Source organism: Engystomops pustulosus, chromosome 5 (assembly GCF_040894005.1).
Source record: "Engystomops pustulosus chromosome 5, aEngPut4.maternal, whole genome shotgun sequence".
In the NCBI taxonomy this organism is placed as follows: domain Eukaryota; kingdom Metazoa; phylum Chordata; class Amphibia; order Anura; family Leptodactylidae; genus Engystomops; species Engystomops pustulosus.
Window position 1 is genome coordinate 189,772,473 of NC_092415.1, and position 20,228 is coordinate 189,792,700.

The 20,228-nt window shown below is 44.5% G+C and overlaps 1 protein-coding gene across 1 annotated transcript; it reads right to left on the minus strand.

Moving 5' to 3' along the window:
- Window positions 1-3,442: 3,442 nt before the first annotated feature.
- On the minus strand, window positions 3,443-14,354 carry PDSS1 (decaprenyl diphosphate synthase subunit 1). The gene is made up of 11 exons (XM_072154114.1): window positions 14,092-14,354; window positions 12,136-12,194; window positions 10,944-11,079; window positions 10,540-10,670; window positions 9,764-9,905; window positions 9,288-9,399; window positions 8,702-8,811; window positions 8,050-8,130; window positions 7,248-7,361; window positions 6,826-6,906; window positions 3,443-3,807 (listed from the first exon to the last, which is right to left on the minus strand). The coding sequence occupies exons 1-11, from the start codon at window positions 14,230-14,232 to the stop codon at window positions 3,667-3,669; spliced, it is 1,248 nt and encodes a 415-aa protein (XP_072010215.1). The 5' UTR covers window positions 14,233-14,354; the 3' UTR covers window positions 3,443-3,666.
- Window positions 14,355-20,228: the final 5,874 nt, after the last annotated feature.

Here is a 20,228-nt window from a genome sequence, read left to right on the forward strand (position 1 = left end):
TTTCCAGCACTACCATTCACCATATACAAGTCCCGGAGATACCCCAGCGCTGTGCTCTGCAATTTTTGACACTCCCTTAGTATTGAATGGAGACTCGGAACTATTAATATGGCACAGAATATCAGAGACGGCTTTGTGGATCCTTTTTAGTTTGACGCACTGATAACTCTGCCCCAGAGAGAGTTCACAGGTAGAAATGAGGATTGAAAAATAAAAAAATAACAGGTAATGGCAGTCTGAGATATATTATCTGGCACATAGTGCTAAAATTGTGCCTTCTGGGGGTCTGTAATGGATGAGGGACGGGCAATAACTAATTTTATCCTGTTTATGTACATTTATGGATCTGCTATATCTGGGGTAGAAATGGGTGGGGGATGGGTGCCTAGAACCAAAGTGTAAGATTTTAGTGCATTTCGTGAAGGGCTTCTTGTTACGAGCCCAGGAGTCCAACTTTTCACTGCCATAATCCATTACGCCTGGTCAGACCAGAAATTTGGTTTACATGAGGGGTATGCAGGTACTGTCCTGGCTTAGATCTATCATATAGAAACAGTGCCACACCTGTCCATAGGTTGTGTCTGGTACTGCAGCTTAGGCTATGTTCTCTAGGGATGAGCAGGACCGATGTTCAGGTTCCTGACTCAATTTTCACAGGTCCATTCATCTCAAATGTTCACACCAGCGTTTTTAATAACCGGGGAAAAAAATTATACAGCAACCCGCATTTTTTTTTCCCACCGCTATTAAAAGGGGTTGTTCAAAAGAGAAACATAGCTGCTCTCTTACAGCACCAGACTTGGCCATGGTTTGTGCCGGTATTGCAGCTCAGCTGTATAGAGATGTGAGCCCCATGGGGACAGGGACCAATGTGACATGCTTTGTGCAGAGCTGCGTAATCTGTGTGCACTATATAAATAAAGAATTATTAGATAAATGGAGTGGAGCTGCAGTACCGGCACAAACCATGGTCAGGTGTGGCGCTGTTTTTGGAATAAAGCAGCCATATTTTGCAAGCACCAGGCGACCCCTTTAATAGATTTTCTGTTACACAGCCATTATTAAAGTCTCTGGGGGAACACAAGGTGAACGGATGCTCTTATGTTTTTAATCTCTATTATGTTCTCCTTAAACAGAGTATTATGGAAGACACAGGTGTGAACTGGGCCTTAGCACTACTGTGAAGAATGTGGCTTAAAGGGGTTGCCCACTTTAGAGTGTGTGAGAGTGAGTGTGTGAGAGTGAGTGTGTGAGTGTGAGAGTGTGTTGTAATTTACCAATATACACCTAGTAATAGTTCTGCTCCGCTTTCCTGATATGTAAAGTGAAGCCTCCGGTCTTTTACCTCATCAGCCAGAGATTCCTGTCCATAAAATGGCCTTCCTGCCAGGACCTTATACTATTCATAAATCTAATATCAAGGTCCTGGCAGGGCGATTGTTCATGGACGGATAGATATCACATGACCCTCCATCTGCAGCCATTTTATGGTCAGGAATCTCTGGCTGATGAGGTAAAAGACAGGAGGCTTCACTTTACATATCAGGAAAGCGGAGCAGAACTATTACTAGATGTTATTGGTAAATTATCTAATATCCTGCCCCCCACACTTACACACACATTACAAAAAACATGAGGTAAAGTGCCCAATCCCTTTAAAAGTAATGTCATACATTATATAGGTACAGTGGTGACGCAGTTTCTGGTCTTAATAGGGGCAAGGGTTACATAGATATTTGTCCATGGTGTTTCATCTGATGGAAAACTCCTTTAAGGGAGAATTGCATGGTCTCGGACCCTAGCAAGAAATGGTTTTCGGACAGGAGAGTGATAATAGAAGCCTCTTCCTATGACTAATGCATTCAAATAGCAGAAGTAAGAGCAGAGACAATGGCAGATGTAGAAGTGCGAGCAGGAGTATACGGTATATACAGTCACACACATAGAAAACCCTTAGCTCTGGCTGAACACTGGAATGGTGCTGATGCCTCTCCTGAGATTGTTCCAGCTATTGTTGAAAGGCTTCATAAATATCAACCAGGGCCAAACCGCATATTATTCTCATTGGCCAAAGGTTTAAAAAACCAAATCTAGAATTATAAGATGATCGTGGCTGAAATGACATGGCCGGGGGGGTAGTATCATATATATATCATACAGGTGCATGGAAAGAAAAAAACGAACCCTTCAAAATGATTTCTGCATTGATCACTAATAATATGTGGTCTGATTGTTACCAAGAAATCACAATTAGGGCTCTTTCACATTGGCGTTGTTTTTCATGTCAGTGGATCAGTGATTTCTATGGGTGTTTTCACATTGGCCTGTATTTTTTTTTTACTGATCCTTTGTGGAAAAAATTTTGAAACATGTCCTATTTTTTTTTTCACAAATGCGGATCACAGAAGGCAATAGAAATCTATGGGTCTGCATCTAGTTTTTTTTTTTTTTTTTTATCACCGATGAGGCTGAAAAACCAGGTGTGAGGTTTTTAAAGCAATATTACACCTTCAGTTTTGCGGACACAAAAAAAAAAAAAAAAAACAGGCAAAACGCAATGGATGTGAAACTGAAGCCGAGCGTCAATGGCAATGTGAAAGAGCCCTTATAAATAAGCTATTAGCCATCACCAGAATGATCCCATTTGTGTTATCTACCCCCTATTTGTAGATATTGGTCTACTTAAAGGGGGCGCCTCACATCAAAGAGGTATCCCCTAAAAAAACATCGTTTAAGGGACTACTGGAGGGCTCTATTCTGCCATTTCCTACGTTAATGCAGTGACCAGGTGTACACTTGACCTCCTGCTTGATTCATTAGGGGAAACAGGACCCTATTTTTTTTGGCGAGGGTCTCAGTAGTTACAACCCTACTAGCAAAACACGTTTTGTGTATTTTGTAGGTTCTGTGTTCCTCTAAAAGGGGTTACATTTAGGATGAAAAAAAACCTCCGCTCCCCCCAAACTTGTCCACAGGTTGCATCTGGTATTGCACCTAGGCTCTATTATGGGGTTTCAACTGCATGAACAAACACATTCCAATCCACAACAACCCCTTTAAGGACCACCCACACTATGCAGATATATTGGGAGCGACCGTGACATTACAGACACTTGTGCACCTTCAAACGTCTATAGCAGTTCGCAGAGACCCCTGACTTCACATTAAATAATTACATCTGAATCCCCTTCACCAAATTCTCCCTGATTCAACATCCCGGAATACTCAATGCCGGATTACTGGATTAAGGGGATCATGTCACATTCTAGTGATTGTCACAGTTACAGCGACCCCCGTCCAAGCCATTTCTGCCACTTCATCGTCCTCCATCATAAATATAAGAATCTGATAAATCTCTAGAATAAAATAAAAAACTAAAAAATATACTAAAATTTGAGTTCTAGAATAGATTTTATCTTCTTGCACACATCCCCCCCCCTTCCCCCTCGTTCAGACATGATAATATGGCTTCCACTGATAAAACCTAACCATAAAAAAAATACAGTACTGTCGTGGTGAATGGCATAATAAACATCTTGAATATTTTTGTTTTCTCTGAAGTCTTTTTGGTGGCCCGCACAGGAAGCAAACCGGCTGTGTTTTTATTTTCGGTAAGTGTGACTTTGAGGCACTGTTTGGTGGTAGCTGCCCGGTCCCAGTTCTCCATCATTTGTCCCTGGTGAGCACAGTTTCTGTCAGCTGGATGAGAGCGTCTCTCTCGGGGGACGGCTGCAGCTTGCTGATCTCTCGGATTGCTTCGCTACAGTAGCGTTGGGCGAGGTAGGTGGTTTGGTGGACACCGTCACTCTGGGAAGAAAGAAAAAAGGACAACACATCACAGATCCACCAATAATCTAATGGAGGTTCCCGGGGTATTAAAGGGTAACAAGGATGTAAAATGATCAATGCAGCGAAAATTTCAATTTCCAGGCAATGGCTTCCGGATCTTGGTCACATTCCTCTCACTTACAAAACAGGTAGGAAATGTTGAAAGTTGTAGCAAAATGGGCTTGCAGCATAATTTGAGACTTGAAGTAGTTGTCCATGGTTTAAAAGAAACATGGCTTCCCTGTTCCTTAACCCCATAGCGCAATAAGACGTACCCTTACGTCTTACTGCGCATGGGGGAGTATGAAGAGGGCTCACAGGCTGACCCTTTGATTGCCGCTGGCAAAGCTGCCAGCGGCATTAAAGAGCCGGCGGCGCGTGGGCGCCGCCATCTTGGCTCCGATCGTCACTCCCCGTGACGTCACCGGGGAGCGGCGAACCGTTGCCATGACAGCCTGGGATCACACAAAGATCCGAGGCTGTCATAATCGAGGCTATCTATTACAATGTGCGATCTGCACATTATAATAGATGGTATGCAAAATCCCCATATACTGCCATACTGTAGTATGGCAGTATATGGTAGGATCAATCAGACAACCTAGGGTTAAAGTACCCTAGGGAGTCTGTAAAATAGTAAAAAAAATAAATTAAAAAAAGTAAAAAAAAAAAATTATATTAAAAAAACATAAAAATTCAAATCACCCCCCTTTCCCTAGAACTGATATAAATATAAATAAACAGTAAAAATCATAAACACAATAGGTATCGTCCGAAAATGCCCGATCTATCAAAATATAATAACCACTTTTCACTGCGTTAAACCCCGTAGCGGAAAATAGCGCCCGAAGTCGCAAATGGCATTTTTTTGCCATTTTGAAAAATAGAAAAAATTCTATAAAAAGTGATCAAAATGTCGAACAGTCCTAAAAATAGAAGCATTGAAAACGTCATCAGAAGTCGCAAAAAATGACACCACCCACAGCTCCATACACCAAAGTATGAAAAAGTTATTAGCGCAAGAACACGGCAAAATGAAGAATTTTTTTTCTGTACAGGAGGTTTTAATTTTTGTAAATGTATGAAAACATTATAAAACCTATACAAATTTGGTATCCCCGTGATCGTATTGACCCAATGAATGAAACAGACCTGTCATTTAGGGTGCACAGTGAAAGCTGTAAAAACCAAGCCCACAAGAAATGGCGCAAATGTGTTTTTTCATCATTTTCACTGCATTTAGAATTTTTTTCCCGCTTCCCAGTACACGGCATGGAATATTTAATACCATCACTACGAAGTGCAATTTGTTACGCAGAAAATAAGCCATCACACAGCTCTGTACATGGAAAAATAAAAAAGTTATAGATATTTGAAGGTGGGGAGTGAAAAATAAAAACGCAAAACGAAAAAGGGCCTGGTCCTTAAGGGGTTAAACATTTACCCCCCCCCCCCCCTCCCCGCAACCTGGTATTCAGCCAAGTTTCATTGACTTTTATACAGCTGAGCTGCAATAACGGTGCACACAATGGCCTGCGCTGTTTTTGGAAGAGAGCAGCCATGTTTTTTAAGTTAGCAGGCCGATTTGATGAGGGTCTGCCTGTTGGGACCCCAAGCCGATCCCAAGAACAAACCTCCAGCAGTCCATAAAACAGAAGTCCCGTTCTCACTAATCAGTGGAGCGTCTGGTAAAGCAGGAGTTTCGCCGTTCTCTATTCAATAGTGTGGGAGTAGCAGTATGCAACAGTATCTCAGACAGTAAATAGAGCGGCAGGTTGATGGTTATCCTGGCGCCTTACCCATTTTGAAGAATGGTACCCCAGTTCTCTGGACTACTGGGGGTCAGTCCCCATCGATAGGGGATAACTTGAAAACTTCAGTCAATTCCTTTAACAACTCAGAACTGGTCGTAATTGGATAATAAATTCTATCAATGTGTACAGTGGACTACTACCACATTGAGGCCTTACAAGAAGGACCAACTGTAGAATAACTTAGAGGGGCAGGATATTATGTTATTTACCAATATACATCTAGTAATAGTTCTTTTCCACTTTCTTGATATGTAAAGTGAAGGCTCCTGTCTTTTACCTCATCAGCCGGAGATTCTTGACCATAAAATGGCCGCAGATGGAGGGTCATGTAAAACTTGCAACGCGCGCTTTTGCAATTTTCCATATCGTAACCCTATCTTACTCAGCATGTCTGTTCAGTCCAGTGTTTCGATAACTGGTTCTGGAAATCCCACAAGCGCACTGAGCGAAATTCTTGGCCCGAAATCGCTCTTGGCTGACTGGCCTGAGTAGTACTTCTGTGTAGCTACAATTCAAGCTGCAGCATATTGTAGACTGGCATATTTCATTACACATTGTATTATGGATGTATATGTAGTGTACTGTAGTTAAAAGACCCAGAGAATGAGGGACTTGAGGCTCTTTCAGACTGACGTTTTTCACATCAGTGTGTCAGCGATTTTGACGGATGCCTTACAGAGCCATTTTTTTCACAGGCTTTTTTTTTTTGTCTTTGTCATTCACTGATGCCGGTCACAGAAGGCGATAGAAGTCTACGAGTCGGCAAAAAAAAACCTAATGACAGGAAGTTTTTTTTTACCGACAAGACTGGGAATCCAAGTGTTAGGTTTTCGAACCAATGTTAAACTTAGTTTTTTTTTTGTTGACGGAAGCAAAGCGGAGACGCAACACACACGCAGGTGTGAATCCGAACCCACCCTAAGAATAAAACAACCAGGACACAGGTGTGACCAGTGCTCCATAATCTTCTATGGGGCTGATAGAAAATGCAAGCCTTGGAAGCCGCACAGAAGACAATGGAGCCTTGGCCATAGAAGAAGCAATTTAAAAGCACCTTTGGCCTCCCAGATTCCAAACTGTTCAGGGTTTGGCCTCACAATGACGCCCCATTAGTAAGTATCACCCCACTTTGTCTGTAACCCCCCTTCCCCCATGCTGGGTCACCACAGTAGTGATCTCTTACCTGTCGTACATACTGCCACGCTCTCTCCACATCTCCCGCTAAACTGAATCTCCTCATGATCAAAGCGTTTAATTCAGGGAACTGCAGACAGAGGACACAACATTATCATTATAATATTCAGAATAACACGAGCAGATGGCAGTACATGCATGGAGCAGCCACATCCTCCTCATCCGGGTGCAAAACTAACCCCAAATCTGCAGATTTTACATGGGAATTCAATGTACCTTCTGCTATCCAAAACATGTAATCTGTGGAAAATACACATGTGAACGATTTGTGGGAAGGTGGGCGTAAATGTATATATACCCCACATGTAAGAGGTATGCTTATCCTTGTAGTTCTACACAATCATATACAACATCAGGATATGTGATGCAGATAGAAGTACTACTTGTAGTAGGGTTTTCTCTCAAACTCACCTGTTGACAAGCGAATAGAACTGGACCAGTGGCTAATCCTAATTTCAGGTCTGCCGCTGCGGGTTTTCCCAACTGATCGGCACAAGACGTAAAATCCAACACATCATCGATGAGCTACGAGGAGAAAACACCACAAGTGATGTCGTCATTTCAACAGCCAGTGCCAGAGGAGGGGTGATCCCTCCCCATAGAGATACACGGGGAAATATAGGAGATGTCTTATCTTTTCCCCGTGTATGGAGCGGCACAGGAGCAGCACCGTTTCGCTCCATGCGCCCATTACCATCTATGGGTGACGCTTGCGGCGTACTTGCGTCCCCATGACAGTCATGTGCATGGGGCCTTAGAGTGTCTCTTATATTAAAGTACATTTTCTAATAGTGTTATATTAGTAATGGACACTCCAAGCTACAAGCAATTCAATGTGATCAGGTGAACATCGTACACAAAGTCACCATATTCTACCCTGGGAAAACTGTCCCGTCCCCCCCAGCTAGGGCTGAAATGCCCTTTCTAAAATTCCCTCTAAGTGAAATCTCACCCATTTACTTATGAAAAAAACCTTCCCAAAGTCACGTGAAAATGAGCAAAGAAGAGTCATATTTTGCCCGAGTTGAGTCAAGTTGCAGGGGAAGAGTCAATTCAGACAACCCTATATATCTGGTCCAATAGTACCTAGACCCATGCTTTTGGTGTCATATTAAAGATAAGAATCTCTTATTTCAGACAACATACAGGGAGTTTACCTCCAACACTTTCTTCTTTGAAATACGAAGTTTCATTAGACTAAGGTAATGCTTACCTGGAAGGCTATCCCTATGTTCTTCCCATACTGGTATGCAATCTCATGGACCTTGGGATCAGGACAGGCCAAAATTGACACCTAAAGTTTAAACAGACACCCATAATAAGTAAATGTCAGTAACATTATATACATTTTATAATAGAAGCGGATAAAAGCAGACAGGGTGCAGCCAGTAGTGAGGGTGCCAGGTATTAGACCCCTCTCTGCTCCGTCTTTAATCACCTATCCAAAAGGATAGGCAAAAAATAAAAATTTCTAGTGTCCCACTTTAATTAAATAGGTAAACTGGGAAAAACAGTGGATTTTGATTAGTAGATCAGGGTATAGATGAGACTACATCGAGCCTACTGCTTGTAAAGCTGTGTTCGCACGTGGTATTTGCACTGATTTTGGAAACACGTTAAAACAGCTGAGAAAGTTTGCCTAATTAAATTGCGGTTAACATTTGCTTTACAAAACACAAAGTTAACATGTGTGCTAAAATCATGTTAACATTTGTGTTTTGTAAACACAAATGTTGGCATAATGTAATCAGGCAAATCTTCTCTCCTCAGAGGTTGTAATGCGTTTCAAAAACACAAATGTGAACGCAGCCTAAGAAGAGCTCGGTACGTTACGTTTAGCTATAGAAAATGCGGAACGTACATACTGCTTTACAGCTGTTGGCTATCAGGCTCGCCGTCTTCTTAAAGGTCTTTTCGAGGTAGTGAGCAAATCGTTCGTTTTCATTCTCTTTGGAGCCCAGCTGGAGAAATTCACCTAGATTACACACAATAACCAAAAAATAAGACATGGCTGAATATCAATAGAAGGAAAATCAATAATCATACTTGGCCAGAGATTCCATGTATGTAATATGTAAACCTAACATTGGGGGGCTAATGAGGAGGTACATTCTAAAAACCCTGGATGCCTAATGTGAACACGGCCTTACGACTGTCTATATAAAAATATCAGCAAAGTCCTTCAATTTGGAAGCTGGTCTTTGCAGGACCCCATGATCTGGCTTTAGCAGGTGGGTGCAAAGCAGAGCCCTCCATGCCAACCTTCCTCTCCTGCAGACCTCCAATGAGTTACCGGAATTTAGAAGAAGTTCCTCCTAGTTCATCCCCCCCAGAGCAGCCTTGTTACTCTAAATTCTCAGCAAGCCCTTTACCTAAACCTGCTTCCCATACATACATACACACATATATATATAACTGCATAATACAGTATAGAAATAGATGTTTACTAACCACGTACTAAATCTTCAATGACCTGAGATAATACAGATATGACCGTGGCATTTCCAATTCGTGCCAGGGCTACAGAGGCCGCGGACAAAATGTAGTCACCTGCCAGGACGGCCTGAAAGACAAACAGCAATTAAGACAATAAATCACACGTGTGTCCCAGTTCACACACTAAAAACCTGTACAGAGGTATTGGATATGGACATTATGCTGCAGCACCTAAATCCTGGAAGGGGGTTGTGTACTGACACAACCAATATCAACTGCATGCGCTGTAATAAAAAGTTATACAATTCTCCAATAAACTTTCTGTATCAATTCCTCACGTAAGGGGAGGTTTTGGGAGAGAGGTTTGTCCTCACACTGCAGTGCTCTTAGCTCTCTGCAATGAGCTGCCCCGAATTAGTACTTTTGTCAATGAGAGGACCCATAGAGTCATCAATAAGCGTCAGCGCTCCTGCATTTCCCATAGAGCTTACCTTTCTCTCACCCCATATTTGGTTGACCGTCTTCTTTCCCCTCCGTGAATTCGAACCATCGATGACATCATCGTGCACCAGACTGGCCGTGTGGATCATCTCAGCAATGACAGCGATCGAACGCTGTGCAGGGTGCACGTCCCTGTAGGGAGATAGAAAGGGTTACATCACACTTACACAATTAGGGATCATTTAAAGGGAAAGATGAGCATTGTTTTTTGTTTGCGTGGGTTTCCTCCCACACTCCAAAACACACTGGTAGGATGATTAGATTGTGAGCCCCATTTGGGACAGGGACTGATTTGGCAAACTCTGTACAGCGCTGCGTAATCTGTGTGCACTATATAAATAAAGGAATTATTATTATTTTTCCATGTTTACACATTACGACAACTGGGTGTGCATGTTCAGGAAGCCATATCAGACCCTCACCAAATAGGAAGTCATCTCCTATTCTGGGGAATGGGGATAACTTTTGAAGTTGGGACAATCCCTTTAGAGGAACATTCCAGTCACAGCTGCTTCACCGAATTATATATACACTGAAGGGCCTGAAGGGAGGTGAGTCCTGCTCCTCCCTCTAGGCCCTGCACCATGTATTATTCAATGCATTAGCTTTGACTGGAGTGTCCCTTTAAGTAGTACTGAGCTGAAAATAGACTGCACCCAAGGCATGACTGGGTGCTGGATCATCTAAAGCTGATAAAAATTCCAGAATATCCTCATTAAAGTGTTTAAAATATCCCAAAGGCAGGGTACAATGGCGCCATACTTACCGACAATTGTTATGGTGGATGTTGCAAGCGCGTGCCATTAACACCACCAGCATAGGTCTCAATGCTTTTCCTTTGCCATCAAAATAATATTCGCACATTTCTCTCAGCTCCTGTGTCGTTATAAATAGCTCCTGCATCAAGGACAAAAGTTTACATCAGTATATGAAAGGTGTGAGTTGTAGCCAGACATCAGGAATATGGCGCCCGATGCAATTGAAATGCTACACAACCCACAAGCTTTTCTCAAGAGTATTATAAGAGTATTGTAGTCCTAGCAGGTGGGCACACAGCCTGGTGATGCCTCTGTATACCCACCCTGCTGCTATACATAGCACAGAGATATATACGGCCCTGTTATGAATGTGGCACAAGCACAGAATCTGGTGCAATATTAAACAAATCACCTTCTTAATATCCTCATAGAGATTCTTCAAGTCGTTGCTCCCAAGTTTAAAGGGATCCTTGTATTTGGCCTCGCTGTTGGTCTTGCTGTAGCAGCACGCTACACGAGAAGAATGGAGGAGTCTGGACTGCGGCCGACTGCAGGAGAGAGGAGAACAGGAGACATCAGTATAGAATAGTCACCTCACAGCATTATATACAAGACTAAAATAAAAAGGTCACGTGAATGGCTGCAAAATGTGACACTGGACACGAATGGCGATATTTCTTTATGTAACGAGATAGACATCTTGACAATTATTCTGTAACTTTATAGTGACATGAGGAAACATCTCATCCTGTCCAAGGATTACATCACGTGTAACAGGGGATGTAATACGACGTATACTGCAGCTCCGCTTGGTGACAGTGTGGCTTGAATCAATATGTACCTGACCTCCATAATACTGCCTTAAAGGAAACCTACTATCAGGGATATACCTAACAAGATAGATCCAATGGTAGGTTCCTACTATGGGCCTCATCCCATTACTATATCAGGTTATCTAAGAGTTTAGTAATAATAATAATTCCTTTATTTATATAGCGCACACAGAGCTGCACAGAGCTTCCCAAATCAGTCCCCAATGGGGCTCACAATCTAATCAACCTACCAGTATGTTTTTGGAGTGTGGGAGGAAACCAGAGGACCCAGAAGAAACCCACGCAAACACGGAGAGAACATACAAACTCTTTGCAGATAGAATCTAAGATAAACTTATCTTTAATTTATGCAAATCATCTGCCGCGGGTACTTGGGTGTGGAATAGCTCAGTAGCTCCATGGCGCGGCTACTCCACGCCCAAGTAGCTGCGGCCAATGATTTGCATAAATTAAAGATACGTTTAACTTAGATTCTACTAAACTCTTAGATAAGCCGGATACAACATGGGGATGAGGTCGATAGTGGGAACCTACCATCACATCTACCTTGTTGGCAGATCCCTGATGGTAGGTTTCCTTACTAGAGATGTGTGAACCAGATGTTCAACCATTTTGCTGGATTTGCTGTCCAGTCCGGTTTGCGTAACTGGAACCAGTTCCTATTCCTGATCCGTGTTTGTGGGTTGTGCAAACTTTTTCTACAGTCACCATCGGCAGTGGTGGGTATTCTATGATTGCTATGAATAAAACACGAGTAGTGATCGGACTTACCACAAGTGAGCGCTCACTGAGTTCCTTAAAAACATTGGCTTTAGAAGGGAGCAATGTACCTGCGGGAGACAAGATGGTGCAGCGTGAGTGTCACAGGACCAGCAAAAACCACCGCCGAAAAAAAAAAAAATTGCTTCCAAATGAAAAAAGTCACTTAAAATCTAGATGAAAGGGCGGCATGGAGCGAATCCATGGGGTGTGAGGCAACGTGTATCATTAACATAGAGAAAGCAAAAGAAAAACGCAAAGAGGAGCCATTCCAGGTCACCTAAACTTAGAAAAACCTCTCTGCGACCCCAGATAAGGATATCGCCTACATAACACAAGGTAGTACAAGGGTAAGCCAGTACTGCAGGACATGTACACTCCCTACAGCCATAAAATGTATATAAATCCAGGAACTTACGTACAAGATCTGTTCTATAGGTTTGTTCTTAACTCCCTGTACACACACATACATTTTTTTTTTTACAGTTTGTACAGTATATTGAATATACAATATAAAACATACACCACAATGTGATAGTATAATAATATAAGGTAATTATAATCAACAAAATGCACAGAAGTGGTAATTTTAAACACCGTAAAAATTACCTTTATCTAAACTTTGTAGAAACCATAAAACCTGGAGGACAATAATCAATAACTGGCAGTAAAGATAAGCAGGGAATCTATAAGAGATACAGGAGCTCCCCCTATAGAACATTATAGGAGGGCGGAGTCTGCCCTTAGTCAAGGACAGGACACACAGATCACAGGAGAGTAACTATGTATCTACTACACCCATACATCACCCTCTGCACCTAGAGATTATCTATAGGGTTTGTGTAGGAATATAGTAGCTGTACAGGATTACCGCAGGACGTGTCTGTAGTCACAAGACCAGATTCATGCTGTAGTACTACACACAGCCTGTGGCTGTAACACATTTCATACATTTTGTGGATGGGACAGGGCGGTATAGATGATTGTTCTACTGTAAGATTGTTCTAACGGAGCGGCCACTAGGACCAAGGACGAGCAGCCACCAGGACCAGGGAGAGCCAATGGCTGCAAAGCTAAATGTTTACTGCTCTGCTGGATTTACAAGACTTCTATCAGCCAGACTGCAGTGTATACAACACACAGGGAGGGATGGCAATATTTTATATGAGTTGCTGTGTATTAACTGAGCCCGTGCAGAGCATACAGCGCAGAACATCCACGGCAGCACTGTGGAGCCTAACAGGCAGAGCACATTGCAACAATGCAGAGCATTATAGAGTATCCATGGAAGCACTGAAGCACAATATGCAACACTGCAGAGCATTTCTTGCAGAGCTACATGCAGAGTACACGGCACTGCAGATCATTTCTTGCAGAGCTCCATGCAGAGCACTGAAACTGCAGAGCATTTCTTGCAGAGCTCCATGCAGAGCACACGACACTGCAGAGTATTTTTTGCAGAGCTCCATGCAGAGCACACGACACTGCAGAGCATTTCTTGCAGAGCTCCATGCAGAGCACACGACACTGCAGAGCATTTCTTGCAGAGCTCCATGCAGAGCACACGACACTGCAGAGCATTTCTTGCAGAGCTCCATACAGAGCACATGACACTGCAGAGCATTTCTTGCAGAGCTCCATGCAGAGCACACGACACTGCAGAGAATTTCTTGTAGAGCTACATGCAGAGAACATGACACTGCAGAGCTACATACACAGAGCACAAGACACTGCAGATACAGAGCACACGACACTGCAGAGAATTTCTTGCAGAGCTACATGACACTGCAGAGCATTTCGTGCAGAGCATACATGGAAGCAGAGCAGTTTATATGAGATGCAGGGCAGAACACATGAGGTGACCGGGAGCCGGTCAGTAAGTTGTATGGGCACATGTTATGTATGAATGGAGACACACAGCAGCCTAGCATCCGCCGGGGACACCATGACCTTCCCCCTTGTCCTCACCTTCCCTGCTGCTGCCGCTCTCCCTCCTATGGCGCCGGCCCAGCCTCCTCCCGACCCTCCGTGCACACCCCGTATCCCGGCCAGGGCCGCGGCGTGATGTCCACAGCACCGTAACCTCCAGCTCCATCCCCAGCCCATCATAACCCGCACTGCTCAGCCTCCACCCGGCGCCCGACAGCTGCCAGGCCACGCCCCCTTACACTTGCCCCGGGAGCGGATGTATCGCAAACCGGAAACAGGACGTGACTGGTCGGCCATATTTGGTGAGGGCACGGCTGAGGTCGTGTCTACAATGTAGATGTTCTGTCACGGATGATGTCACTGGAAGGGGCGGATATTCCCTGGGAAGGGGTGTGGACTTCTGCCACAAAAGGAAGCAGACTACATGTGTATAAGGAGAGGGTGGTTACTATAGCCGACTGCATGTGTATGAGGGGTAGCCAGTGGTGGCCGACTACATGTGTATTAGAAGGAGGTGGTTATTATAGCCGACTACACGTGTATGCGAAGGGTGCCGGGATCGATAGGGGACATTACCCCCTATGATATCACAGGACCAATTTGAATGGTCCTGCAATGTCGATGGCTGCCATTGGCCAGTCAATACAAACTGGCCAGTGACAATAATTCTAAGTCATGACAGATGAAAGTATGGGAGATGTCACACATGGCGTTTTTGGGCCGTTTATGGCGTTTTCAGATTGTAAATAAACGGACAAGAACGCATGGGTTTTTTACGATCTGAAAACGCACTAAGTAAAAAACCCAATGTGTGACATCACCCTATCTCCCCGCTCAGCAACACCGCCATTCTGCATTTGGTGGGTGTCCGAGAGCAGGAATACTCGTGATCTCTCCAGTAGATACGGGTGCAAAAATACTATTCCCCCGCCCCGCCCCATCATCCGTTTTTCCTTGTATTATTCCCAGCACCATCCGTTTTTCCTTGTGTTATGCCCCCCCATTGTCCATTTTCCTTCCCCCTCCCCTTCCTACTAAAACTATAAACCTTCTAACATTCATGAAAATAAGCAAACATAGAAAAAAAATTATGGAAATAGAAAAAGACAAGGCAAAAGTTTTCTGCAAAAAAAAATTGGTGTTATGACTTTTTGTCTAAGAAATAGAACATTTGAAACTTAGAAAATTGTAATCTTTTTTTCAAAATTTTCTTAAATTGTAAAATTTTTACTCCCAAAAAACCAAACCAATCAGCAAAATTATACTAATAAAAACTACAATGTGTCACGACAGGGCCGGATTAAGGTTGATGGGGGCCCCTGGGCGCAAAATCTGGTGGAGGCCCCTACTCACTGCAGCGTGCATACACGTCCTTCTCACTTTCCACTATCCCAGCAGTAACACAGCTACATACAGCCGCCTCATCCCCAGAAACACAGCTACACACAGCCGCCTCATCCCCAGTAACACAGCTACACACAGCCGCCTCGCCCCCAGTAACACAGCTACACACAGCCGCCTCGCCCCCAGTAACACAGCTACACACAGCCGCCTCATCCCCAGTAACACAGCTACACACAGCCGCCTCGCCCCCAGTAACACAGCTACACACAGCCGCCTCGCCCCCAGTAACACAGCTACACACAGCCGCCTCGCCCCCAGTAACACAGCTACATACAGCCGCCTCATCCCCAGTAACACAGCTACATACAGCCGCCTCATCCCCAGTAACACAGCTACATACAACCGCTTCATCCCCAGTAACACAGCTACACACAGCCACCTCACCCCAGTAACACAGCTACACACAGCCGATTCCCCCCCAGTAACACCGCTACATACAGCCACCTCACCCCAGTAACACAGCTACATACAGCCGCCTCATCCCCAGTAACACCGCTACATACAGCCGCCTCATCCCCAGTAACACCGCTACACACAGCCGCCTCGCCCCAGTAACACAGCTACACACAGCCGCCTCATCCCCAGTAACACAGCTACACACAGCCGCCTCATCCCCAGTAACACAGCTACACACAGCCGCCTCATCCCCAGTAACACAGCTACATACAGCCGCCTCGCCCCCAGTAACACATCTACATACAGCCGCCTCATCACCAGTAACACAGCTACATACACCCGCCTCGCCCCCAGTAACACCGCTACATACAGCCGCCTCACCCCCAGTAACACATCTACATACAGCCGCCTCATCACCAGTAACACAGCTACATACACCCGCCTCGCCCCCAGTAACACCGCTACATACAGCCGCCTCACCCCCAGTAACACAGCTAGATACAGCCGCCTCACCCCCAGTAACACCGCTACATACAGCCACCTCGCCCCCAGTAACACATCTACAAAAGCCACCTCGCCCCCAGTAACACCGCTACATACAGCCACCTCGCCCCCAGTAACACATCTACAAAAGCCACCTCGCCCCCAGTAACACCGCTACATACAGCTGCCTCAACCCCAGTAACACCGCTACATACAGCCACCTCACCCCCAGTTACACAGCTACATACAGCCGCCTCACCCCTAGTAACACCGCTACAAACAGCCGATTCCCCCCCCAGTAACACAGCTACATACAGCCGCTTCATCTCCAGTAACACAGCTACATACAGCCGCCTCCCCCCCAGTAACACAGCTACATACAGCCGCCTCATCCCCAGTAACACCGCTACATACAGCCGCATCACCCCCAGTAACACAGTTACATACAGCCACCTCACCACCAGTAACACAGTTACATACAGCGGCCTCATCCCCAGTAACACATCTTTATATCTACCTTCTCCCCTACCAGATATGGAGTCCCATTTAACATACACCTTAGCCCGCACTAGACATGCAGTCCCACAGTTTATACAATTACACACATTTATACACTGATATATACACTCACCGGCCACTTTATTAGGTACACCTGTCCAACTGCTCGTTAACACTTAATTTCTAGTCAGCCAATCACATGGCGGCAACTCAGTGCATTTAGGCATGTAGACATGGTCAAGACAATCTCCTGCAGTTCAAACCGAGCATCAGTATGGGGAAGAAAGGTGATTTGAGTGCCTTTGAATGTGGCATGGTTGTTGGTGCCAGAAGGGCTGGTCTGAGTATTTCAGAAACTGCTGATCTACTGGGATTTTCACACACAACCATCTCTAGGGTTTACAGAGAATGGTCCGAAAAAGAAAAAACATCCAGTGAGCGGCAGTTCTGTGGGCGGAAATGCCTTGTTGATGCCAGAGGTCAGAGAAGAATGGGCAGACTGGTTCGAGCTGATAGAAAGGCAACAGTGACTCAAATCGCCACCCGTTACAACCAAGGTAGGCAGAAGAGCATCTCTGAATGCACAGTACGTCGAACTTTGAGGCAGATGGGCTACAGCAGCAGAAGACCACACCGGGTGCCACTCCTTTCAGCTAAGAACAGGAAACTGAGGCTACAATTTGCACAAGCTCATCGAAATTGGACAGTAGAAGATTGGAAAAACGTTGCCTGGTCTGATGAGTCTCGATTTCTGCTGCGACATTCGGATGGTAGGGTCAGAATTTGGCATCAACAACATGAAAGCATGGATCCATCCTGCCTTGTAGCAACGGTTCAGGCTGGTGGTGGTGGTGTCATGGTTTGGGGAATATTTTCTTGGCACTCTTTGGGCCCCTTGGTACAACGCCACAGCCTACCTGAGTATTGTTGCTGACCATGTCCATCCCTTTATGAGCACAATGTACCCTGTAACATCTGATGGCTACTTTCAGCAGGATAATGCGCCATGTCATAAAGCTGGAATCATCTCAGACTGGTTTCTTGAACATGACAATGAGGTCACTGGACACAAATGGCCTCCACAGTCACCAGATCTCAATCCAATAGAGCATCTTTGGGATGTGGTGGAACGGGAGATTCGCATCATGGATGTGCAGCCGACAAATCTGCATCAACTGTGTGATGCCATCATGTCAATATGGACCAAAATCTCTGAGGAGCTTCCAGCACCTTGTTGAATCTATGCCACGAAGAATTGAGGCAGTTCTGAAGGCAAAAGGGGGTCCAACCCGTTACTAGCATGGTGTACCTAATAAAGTGGCCGGTGAGTGTACACACATAGGGGCAGATTTACTTACCCGGTCCATTCGCGATCCAGCGGCGCGTTCTCTGCGGTGGATTCGGGTCTTCCGGCGATTCACTAAGGCAGTTCCTCCGACGTCCACCAGGTGTCGCTGCTGCTCTGAAGTCCGCAAAGGCGCGCCAGAGATCACAATCCTATTCTTGGTGAAGGTGTCCAGCGACACTTTTTAAATGCGGCGGTTTCTCTGAATCCGTCGGGTTTTCGTTCGGCCACGCCCCCCAATTTCCGTCGCATGCATGCTGGCGCTGAGGCGCCCCAATCCGATCGCGTGTGCCAAAAAACCAGGGCAATTGAGGAAAAATCGTCGCAAATCGGAAATATTCGGGTAACACGTCGGGAAAATGGGGCCCTTAGTAAATGACCCCTATAAAGTTCTACATTCGTATGCTTGCACCCATATATACTTGTGTGTGTGTATATATATATATATATATATATATATATATACACACATTTATGTACCCATATACATTTATACACTAATACAGAGTATACACAAACTCATAAAGTATATACACACATACAGTAAATATACATCACACATACGGCATACACATTATATACATATATATATATATATATATATATATATATATATATATATACAGTATAAAAACAACAAATACACACATGCTGCATATACATACAGAATACACACATACCGCAAATACACACACATTTAGTATATACAGCATTTTCACACACATACGGGAAATACACACACACACATTCAGTATACAGAGCATATACATACATACCATATACACAGCATATAAACATAAACATACATGTAAAAAGGAAACTACAATCACTCCTGGTCCCCATCATACAGTCCTGTGTAACTACAATGATTCCTGGTCTCCATCATACAGTCCCATGTAACTACAATCACTCCTGGTCCCTATCATACAGTCCCATGTAACTACAATGACTCATGGTCTCTATCATACAGTCCCATGTAACAACAATCACTCCTGGTCCCTATCATACAGTCCCATGTAACTACAATCACTCCTGGTCCCCATCATACAGTCCCATGTAACTACAATGACTCCTGGTCCCTATCATAGTCCCATGTAACTACAATGACTCCTGGTCTCTATCATACAGTCCCATGTAACTACAATCACTCCTGGTCCCTACAATACAGTCCCATGTAACTACAATCACTCCTGGTCCCTACAATACAGTCCCATGTAACTACAATCATTCCTGGTCCCTACAATACAGTCCCATGTAACTACAATCACTCCTGGTCCCTATCATACAGTCCCATGTAACTACAATCACTCCTGGTCCCTATCATACAGTCCCATGTAACTACAATGACTCCTGGTCCCCATCATACAGTCCCATGTTACTACAATGACTCCTGGTCCCTATCATACAGTCCCATGTTACTACAATGACTCCTGGTCCCTATCATACAGTCCCATGTAACTACAATCACTCCTGGTCCCTACCATACAGTCCCATGTAACTACAATCACTCCTGGTCCCTACCATACAGTCCCATGTAACTACAATCACTCCTGGTCCCTACCATACAGTCCCATGTAACTACAATCACTCCTGGTCCCTACCATACAGTCCCATGTAACTACAATCACTCCTGGTCCCTACCATACAGTCCCATGTAACTACAATCACTCCTGGTCCCTATCATACAGTCCCATGTAACTACAATCACTCCTGGTCCCTATCATACAGTCCCATGTAACTACAATCACTCCTGGTCCCTACCATACAGTCCCATGTAACTACAAGGACTCCTGGTCTCTATCATACAGTCCCATGTAACTACAAGGACTCCTGGTCTCTATCATACAGTCCCATGTAACTACAATCACTCCTGGTCGCTATCATACAGTCCCATGTAACTACAATCACTCCTGGTCTCTATCATACAGTCCCATGTAACGACAATCACTCCTGGTCGCTATCATACAGTCCCATGTAAATTATATCCTTCCAATCCCATACACTTTGCCCCTAATCTCCTCCTACAGCTGTAAACCCCTGACGTCATCCA